Source organism: Phyllostomus discolor, chromosome 3 (assembly GCF_004126475.2).
Source record: "Phyllostomus discolor isolate MPI-MPIP mPhyDis1 chromosome 3, mPhyDis1.pri.v3, whole genome shotgun sequence".
Classification (NCBI taxonomy): Eukaryota; Metazoa; Chordata; class Mammalia; order Chiroptera; family Phyllostomidae; genus Phyllostomus; species Phyllostomus discolor.
The window spans coordinates 30130171-30139662 of record NC_040905.2 but is presented as its reverse complement, the minus strand read 5'-3'; the positions used below and the strand labels follow the sequence as shown (position 1 = coordinate 30139662).

General features: G+C 48.6%; 1 protein-coding gene across 2 annotated transcripts in view; it reads left to right on the top strand.

Annotated features, from left to right (window-relative positions):
• The first annotated feature begins 354 nt into the window (after nucleotides 1–354).
• The window catches only part of TENT4A (terminal nucleotidyltransferase 4A), a 42887-nt gene continuing 33749 nt past the window's right edge, over nucleotides 355–9492 (top strand). For both annotated transcript variants that reach the window (XM_028515456.2, XM_028515445.2), the window contains exon 1: nucleotides 355–1099. In XM_028515456.2, the coding sequence (XP_028371257.1) occupies nucleotides 384–1099 (716 nt within the window). In that variant the 5' untranslated portion in view covers nucleotides 355–383. The remainder of the gene's footprint in view (nucleotides 1100–9492) is intronic.

Sequence of the window (9492 nt, the reverse complement as noted above, 5' to 3'; positions counted from 1 at the left end):
CCCTCCCTCCGATCCCGGTCCCGGGTCGCGCGGCGCCTGGGCCCGCCCCCTCGGCCCGGCTGCCCGCCCCTCTCCCATGGCCTCTCCCCGCGGCCCTTGTGGAACGCCGCCGCCGCGGCCCCCGCGCCCGCCCCGCACCGCCTGAAGGAGCCCGACAGGCCCGAGACAACCCACGGCCTGCTCGGACCGATCTGCGCCGCTCCGGAACCCGCGAACCGCTACTGCGAGCCGGCCGTAACCGCAAGGCAGGCCCGTCTGCCCGCCCGTCTGTCCACCCGCAGCCCGTCCGTCGGTCCGTGCACGGCGCGGCCGGGCTCGGGGCGCGGCGGGGGCGGGGCCGCGGCGGGGCGGGCGGGCGCGCGGGCCCGCGGGGCGGCGCGTGGATGGATCCGCGCGTGGCCTGGATCCAGCCGGAGCAGAAGGGACCGGCCAATGCCCTGTGGATGCAGATCTGGGAGACCTCGCAGGGCGTGGGCCGCGGCGGCTCGGGCTTCGCGTCCTACTTCTGTCTCAACTCGCCCGCGCTGGACACGGCGGCCGCGGCGGGGGCTGCCGGGCTGGGCGGCGGCGGCGGCCTGGCCGGGCCCGTGTTGCCCGCCGCGTCGCCCCCGCCACCCGCGCCTGGCCCCGCCGCGCTGCCCCCAGCGCTGCTGACGGCGCTTGGGCCCGCGGCAGAGGGTGCTCGGCGCCTACACAAGTCGCCGTCGCTGTCGTCGTCGTCCTCGTCTTCGTCCAACGCGGAGTCGGGCACCGAGAGCCCTGGCTGCTCCTCGTCGTCCTCCAGCAGCGCCTCGCTCGGACGAGCGGGCGGCGGCCGCGGCGGTGCCTTCTTCCACTTCGCCGACGGCTCGCCCAGCACTCCTGGCGTGGCCAACGGGCACACCGGGCCGCGCGGCCCCGCGCCCGCCGGCTCTCCATCGCAGCACCAGTTCCACCCAGGCCGCCGGAAACGCGAGAACAAGGCCAGCACGTACGGCCTCAACTACCTGCTGTCAGGCAGCCGCGCGGCCGCGCTGAGCGGAGGGGGCGGCCCGGGATCCCAGGCTCCACGGCCCGGTACTCCGTGGAAGAGCCGGGCCTACAGCCCAGGCATCCAGGGGTGAGTGCGTGCGGGCGGTGGCGCGGGGACTCTGGGAGGGGGAAAGGAGAGGCAGGGCACCGGAGGGGCGGAGAGGTGGGGACCCTGGCCTGGAGGGTGCGTGATCCTTCGGTGGGTGCTGCAGACGCTCGGACATCCCTTCTGGGTTTCCGTTTTATTCTAGAGATGTAAGTTGGAGGCTAAGGTTCTTTGCCATAAGGCTTTTATTTATTTTTTAAATATTAATTTTCAGACACTTGGTATTGCCTAGTTGTGTTACCATATTTGCAAGTCCTAAGACGTTTGAATAAATCTTCATTACTTATTTATAAAAAAAACTTGACTCGTGCAGATGTTTGCCTTATCTGCGTCTTGAGATTAGAAAGGGAGATCGGATACTTACCTCCTTTTCCTCCCCCCAAGACACACTAGGGACCGTTGGTCAGTGTAGGGTGAAGAAAGGTGTTGCGTTTTATGTAAGTTGCGCATGATTCAGTATTGCCAGGAACTTGAATCAAGTTAAAGGTAAATATTGTTAACATTTTTTTCTTTTGGGCAAAGGTTTTTTAAAAGAAGACTCTTTTTTTTGGTAGTGATACAATTTAACTAACTGGATTTAGAAGTGACTTTTTTTGGGAGGGAGCTTGCATGTTATGATTTAATTTTGTGCAGAAATTAACAAAAATCATCAACCGCAGTTTTTATTTTTTAAGAATAGTGTTCAAATAAAATAAAAACGTTTGTTGCACATACTTGTTCTCTGGAATAAGCCACCTTTTAAAAAAATGTTTCCATACCAGACTAAAGGGACTTAGAAGTTCTACTTCAGTTTAGTGCAATTACAGATGACCACGACCGGTAAAAACGTGTGTGGTTGGGTGGAGCTGTCCCAGGTGAGGCTGCTCGGGTGCAAATATTAATTACCCAGTCTCTTTATGTCTTTCTGTGCTTTTCTCAGCATCTGGAAATAAAGTATTTGTACATAGGTTTTATTTCTGTATATTAAGACTTACATCATAAACTTTCCTTGCACAATTGCATGCTCTTTTAAAAGGCGCATAAGGATTTCCCAGGGTGTTAGGGTTGTCACGAGCATTAGAGCCCTACCGTTTCACTGTTTTAGGTATTGGGGTTACTTTTTAAAGGAACTCTCCTTTTTATGGGTCTGTTTATTTTCATTGGAAATATGCTGGAAAACCAATCGATCCTACTTTAAAGCATGTGTGATACACACAGTAAAGCTGCATGTTCTGCAACTTGTTTCACCTGATTTGGTTCAGAAGCATTACTTTCTTAATTCCCTGAAGCATGAGCATGTACTTCAGACCCAAGTAGGAGCTCAGTCTCCTCTTCCTCACTTCTTCCAGTTCTTACGTGTAGAACTTGTTGAGAAGAGGTGGCAGGAGATGTTTCTTGGTGTATGACATTATACCTAAGAGTTCTTTGGGGGACTTGCAGGTTTCCAAGCCTGTCTGTAATCGGGATTGGCTCTGTGACTTAGTACTAGGAAATAGAAAGATATGCGATCTTCACTGTAAAGCATTTTTGGTCCCAGACAGTTGAGAGTCCCACTTCTGAGTCCCACTTCTTCCATTTGTGAGCTTCTAGCAGTGGCAGCATCATGCCCTTTTGCAAATCACTGGGGCTCTGGATGCCCTTTCCTTTCTGTAGGTTTCTACCCGGTAAGCCTCAGTACATACCTTGCTGTTGCTTTGCTTAACGAATAAGCCCACTGCATGCCAGGTGCTTTGCTAGAATCTGGGGCAGGGGTTGGCATGAGAGACACTGTCTTATGATCCTGATCCCCAAACCTAGTCCTCCTCTGAGAGTGCCCCTGCCTAATGCACATGAACACTGTCTGTCCAGTATGCAGCTCTCATGCCCATTATTCTGTCTCTTGTGTCCAGTGTTTCATTGCTCTCCTGTTTAATCTTTCTGTATGTCATCCTCCTCATCTTTATGCAGACTGTTGTTACCTCTAGTAGAGATTGCTCAAGTAGCCCCAGGTGGTCATCTTGCATGCAGTCTTGCTCCTCTGGGCTTTCCCCAGCACTACCAATGCAGTGATCTGGGAGCAGGCTTGATCAGGTCCCACCTCCTTGGAACCCTATGATAGCACCCATTGCCCTTTGGTTAAAGACTAAAACCCAAAACCCTCAGCACTGCTGCTCTGGACCCTGCCCTGGTCTGCTCCCGCTCTCTGCTAGCATCTCACCCTGCCATCCTCTGTCTTCTTGTTAGATTTCAGCTCAGAGGCCATGTGATATAGAGCTAAGAGTGGGCCTTGAAGCAGCCAGGAGTTCTTGTTTAAACCCATCAAATAGGGGCTTCTGCAGTAATGCTCAAGTTAATGTTTTGTGTTTTTGGTTTTTTTTTTTTTTGTCTTTTGCTAGCTGCCCTTTTGCGTGGTAGGGTGGGATGTGGTACATGCCCCCGGTACTGACGTCATTGTATCTACTTCCAGCTATCTCTGCCTAAAGGAGAGCCTGCTAGGATTGCCTGCCATATGCATGGAAGCGCAGGGTGCCCTCTGCTTGGTTTGCTATTCCCCGTCCTTCTATCAGACTGCCCTTTTAGAGGGGACAAGAAGGAGGAATAGTAAACCAGAGTAGTGATTGGTTGAGCTGTGCCTGTGATTAAAGGAGGAAGGTGATTGATCATCATTAATGTGGGCCTCCCACATTAATGTGGGCTTAAGGGAACTATCCTTTTAATATCAGGAAATAGCTCTGTCTGGAATTTGCCTCTGGCTGCTACCTTACCCAGAGTGATGGGAAAGCCACCAAAAATTCTTTACTTGTGCCTTACAGAGGGAAAGAGCTAAGAGAGCCCCTCACCTGTCCAGTAGGAAAGGACCTTCTTGGTGAGAAGCTGGTCAGACTTACTGTGTTGTCCTAGGACAGACATTTCTGGAAAGATGTCTGCAGCCCTTGAGAGAGGAAAAGCAGCTGCTCAGTGTGGTGGGAGTTTCAGTAGCATCGACTGAACTCAACTGGGCCTTTGCCTGGTGGTCCATGTAGCAACCTGCACTGTTTATTCTTTTTTGGAGAGAAGGTTTCTGCTCTTGGAAATCTTGCCTGGTGATCTGGCTTTGTGGGCTTGCCATTCTGCTTTCATCCTTGAGTGAGATAAAGTGAAAGTAGGTGAGAGGATAGGGATTAGTGCAGGAATCTTCAGAGTAGTCAAGGTGAAATGTGTGTTCTGGAGCTGCCATTGGCTCTGGTTCTTATTTCATCTTTTGGTTGAACTCTCACATTTTGGGGAACAATGTGAGATGTACTTTATACCTGGGCTTCTGACATAGAGATGTGGGCAGGTGTATGGACAGGCTTGTGGGCCTGTGCATCCTGACCTCTGGTTGCTGCCACTTTCACATGACCCCTCACCTTCTGACCCAGCAGTGCTTTGTTACTTCGCACCTCATCGGTGTAAAGAGAAAGACAAGTCCCATACAAGGGAGGGTGAGAGCGTTGACCTCAGGTACTTTGCCACATCCTTACTGGTATCCTGCAAAGCCCCAGGAAGGGCACAATGAAACAAGGGAAGTCCCCCAGCCCCTTGGCAGACCCCTTCAGTCTTGGGCTCTGACCAGGCTTCAGTTGGGGACTTGACCTTTTGAAGGTTGTCCTCTCAGGCATGCTTGCAGTGTACAGCAATCATAAGTAGTATTCTCTGCATGTTCTGACAGGGCTTAATTTTTGACACCTTTTATTCCTCCAAAAGAAATTCTGTTCTTTGTGTGAAGTTTGTGAGAAACCGATAGATGCCATTCATAGGACATAGCCAGCCACATACACTCAGGGTCCCGGGCATGGATTCTTTCTAATTCCACGGTGTTCTCTTTCCTCTGTTCTCCTGAGGGAGTCAGGGCCTGGAGGAGCAGCTGGGATCCCTCCTGTCTGTGTGACTCCAGCCTGACTTGGCACTACCTAACGTAGAGCCAGTGTGACCTCCCCCAGCACATCCTGAGGGGGACCAAGTGGGAGGGCACAGGTGAGGGAGAGCCCAGCAGGGCCGGGCACAGCCCCCAGCCATCATCACTCTAGTTTCCTTTCTCTAACTCCAGTCTCGTCCCAGAAACATCACGGATGCAGGGAGGAGTTATTGCGAAATCTGCCTCAAAAGGTGGTGGTGGCACATGTGGGCCTTATTTTCTGAGTGTTCGTTATCTGAGACCCTGGAAATATAAGGTTGTAGAGGGAAGTGGGAATAATCACACTTTGCACTAACCATTTATGAAATGAGCTCAAACACTCCTCCCTACCTAATTATAGCACCACTCGCTCCTGCCCATTGTGCTACCGCCAGTCCCTCTGCAGAGTGAAATCGAAAATCGAGTGCACGAGGCAGGGTGTGACAAAATTGGGGAACGCTATGCCTGTTCACCTGATAAAGGAGACTGGGTGAAGTTAGGATAGCTGACGCTCCGGGAGGGGGCTGCTGATGAGAAAGAGGCAGGTGAGGGCAGGACAGATGCTCTGGGACAAGATTGGAATTTCAAACAGGCTGGGAGCGTCCTTGGGGAAAAATGGAGGCTTTGAGTATTTCTGCTTTCTTAATGCTTAGGCCCTAGAAATCAGAGGTGTGGGGGTGTGGGGCCCATCTTGCTGCCACCTCATTTGCTTCCTGGAAAGAATGCATGATTGTGGCTTAATGATTTTGTTAGTAATTTTTTAAGTAAATATTTTAAATAAAAAGTTAGTTTTTCATAATTTTAATTTCAAGATAAAGCTTCAGATCTTCTTTTGTTCACTAATAGGAAATTTTGGTCCCCATTTTAAATGGATTTTTATAAGTGGCCTATGGGAGGAGAGATAACAGTTATCCTGGAAAATGGGGACCTTCTGTGCCTTGGTTAGGTCCTTACAGTTTAGGATCTGGATTTTTTTAGTGAAGTTAAAAAGGACTGTAGTCAAAACAAAACAAAAAACTCCTCAAAACCCAAAAACTTTGTTAATGTTCAAATTCAGAAACTTGATTTTGATGATGCTATCAGAATCAGGCTAACTGGAGAGGGGCGACTGAATCACGCTAACCAGATCACTGGAGATTGTGCAGGCCACAGTATCATCTAGAAATCGCCACTGGCCAGTGTGACTGGAGAAGCCTATCTAGAAGGCTCTGGTTAGCTTGTCAGTGGTGTCTCCTCTCAGAAGGCTGCCGAGCCAGTGTGACACCTGGGTGAGGGGCAGGTGTGTCATCATGGTGGTGGAAACAGGTGCTCAAGACCCCTGCCAATGCCAGTGTACCTCACAAGTGAGGTGGTCAGGGTGCATCTTCCCCAGCAGTTTGGGATTTGTACTACAAACTAAGTGTCTTACTCTAAGATTTCCATGCTGCGCTAGTTTTCTGTGGCTGTGTAACAAGTGGCCGGAAATTCAGCCCCTTAAAACAACACTTGTTTATTGTCTCACAGTTTCTGCAGGTCAGGAGATAGGGATGACTGGGTCAAGGAGAAGGTTTTGGCTCCTGTGTTCTCTGTTGGACCTCAGGGTCGTTTTGCAATCTCATTCCTATTATTGGCAGAAACCAGTTCCTTGCAGTTGTTGGCTGAGATCCCTCTTCATTCCTTGCTGGCTGTCAGCTGGGGGACCTCTCAGCTACTTCAGGCCACTTGCATTCCTTGGCTTGTGGGCCCTCCATTTTCAAACTGTCAGTAGCTCCCTAAAACCCTTTGACCATCTCTTCGGCAGCTGGAGGAAGCCCTCTGCTTTAAGGGCTCATGTAGTTGGGTCAGGCCTACCTAGGTACCCTCTATCTTAAAGGCATGTCATATTAGTGATGATGATCTCATCATAGTCACAGGTTCTAGGGATGAAGGTATAGAATTTTCTGGGGCTTTGGGCCACATGCAGGCATTTTCCTGTAGCTAGACTTCTCCTGCCATGGTGAAACGGCTGATGAGGAGGTGCTGTTTTCTTTTCCAACACTTCTGTCCCTTGAGTCCAACCCATCAGGATGTCTCTTATTGATTACTGGTTTTGACCTCTGGCTTGGTTGTCACCATTGTGCTCAAGCAGCCAGAATGGCCATTGCTATGAGTTCTTTCCTGTGCTTTTCTTATGGGGACTGTTCTTAAAGTTTGTCACCTAAGGAAAGTTGGCATGAAAGTCATGTGAGTAAATACATGAAAATTACAGTGATTGAAAAGTCCCGTTCATGAGGTATTCTGCAGTGACCAGACTAGGAAAGGTGTCATTCCTCTGCTGGGAGCAAGGGTGGTTGGGAGTGGTTGGAACCACGTGTTTGGTAGCCCAGGATTGTGGGAGTGGGGGCTTTTGCAGAGCCCCCTTCAGTGCCCTGTGCTTCCTTCAGGAGGAGAAGAAAGAAGACTCCCACATGGTTCTCCCATGGTCCCGTCCTCTGGAGTTACTGCCACTCTTATGAAACTGACCACTGCTCCCCTGCCTTCCCTCAGGGAAGGGGGAGGTGTGTGTACTGCGTTTCCACAGCCAAGCACATGTTGGCCGCTACCCCTGAATAAGAGTTGGATAGATGCATGAAAAAGAAGAAAGGATCTGTCAGCTTAGATGAGCAAGTGAGAGGTGGCAGTTTTGCGTAGTTTAAATAAACCAAATTGTTATTTGTCTTACAATTTCTAGAGATTTGATTGTGAAATTATTTGAATGCAGAATATTTAGAGCTATTGCAGTTTATTTGCCTGTTTTACTGAAGAGTGTGGTTAAGGCATTTTTAACCCTTGCAATATCAAATGCAAATCAAAATATGGAAGAAAAACTATACTGTATTTGAAAGGCACCCCCATTTAGTTTTAATTGCTCTCTCTTCTTATTATAAAAGTGGTACCTAGCATGAAAAGTTAAAAAACTTGGCCACCTGGTTAAGTGTCCTGTGACCAATGCCTGCGTGTCCTGGGTTTTAGAGATTTGTGTTCCTTTTGCTGACGTTGAGGAGGAGGAGGCAGGGCCTGAACTTGGTGGTGGGCCAGGTGGGTCTTTATGCAGAGATTTATCCATCTCCTACTGACATGTGGACAAGGCGGGGGGTGGCACCGAGTTCCCTTTGGCAGGGAATGTCTTTGATTAGGAGCAACATGCCTTTTTATTGTGGGTTTCCACTCTCTTTAATTATCAAATCAGCTGCTCTGCACAATTACTTAGGCTTTTCTGTGAGTTAAATTGGAGTTAGTTTCCTAAGCGATAACATGTGAGTATAGGTACTTTGTATCTTTCCATGTTTGAAAGATTTCAGACTATAATGTTTTTGGGATCTTGGGGATCTGAAAGAATGGTTAGGATACAGGGACTGAAGAGCAGTGAAAAATCAAATTACTTCTATTTTTTGCTTTGAATCCTTTGGCTGGCATTCCCAGCACTGGGAAGCAAGCACATTCCCTTGAGCTTGCTTGCACATAGCCTGCATCGTGCACTCTCATAGTGTGGTTGACAGGTCTCGTTTTGTCTGGCTTTATCCTCAGTTTCCCCATCTGTGAAGCGGGGCCTTGGACGCGCTCCTTGAAGGGCATATTAAATTTAAGAGACTTGGAAGTGCTGCGTGGCTTGTCACGTGAGGGATTAGAAAAGCTTCTGCTTCCCTTTTCTCCTCTCTGAGGAAAATGAAACCAAAAATTAGGTTGCTCCTGTTGCCAGCTGGATAGAAAAAGTCTTTTGCTTGGTTTTTGAAAGTATGAACAACTTTCCCTCTCAGACCGAAAGTTTCTCTTGGAGAAACTATTAAAGATTAAAGTTCTGAGTCTTCTGAGAAAGCTGTGGACACAGCTGGAGACCAACATGAAACTTTGGAAATGCTTTCTCCCTTTGAATCCAGATATACTTTTCTATTTTTAAAAACATAAACAGTGCCTAAGTAATGTATTCTCTAGTTTTTTTTTTTGTTTTTGTTTTTGTTTTTTTTTAATAAGAATTGTACCTCCCCAGAGCTTTAGGGCTACTCCTGAAGTATTTTATCAGGTATGTGTGTGTTGCTGTGTGTAACTTGTTTAAAGTTGTTCGGGAGTTTTTTTTTTTTTGTTTTTTTTTTGTTCTGTGCACGTGATAGAAGTGCGAGTTGTGTTCTTTCTATGAGCTCTTTGCAGCTTCTAACATGTTATGTGTACAGTGGAGAAAACGAAAGCAAGAGAAAGGGAAAGTTAGAGCTACAGCAGCAGTGTCTGGTAGATGGTCTGTGACGATGGGGTTTCTAGTTTTGTGCGGTCCAATACAGTAGCCACTGAGCACTCGCAATGTGACCAGTGAAACTGAGGCTCTGGATTTTAACTATGTTTAATTTGAATTAAAATTGAAATAGCCTTATGTTTGAACAGCATGAACTGGAGTAACTTTAGGCAGTATTCAAAACACAGTGTTTGATTCAGTAACTATTGTCTAAATGAATTCAAAGAACAGCAAAAGCTCTGCTAACCAGCAAGTCACCACTAGAAAGCTCGAGAAATT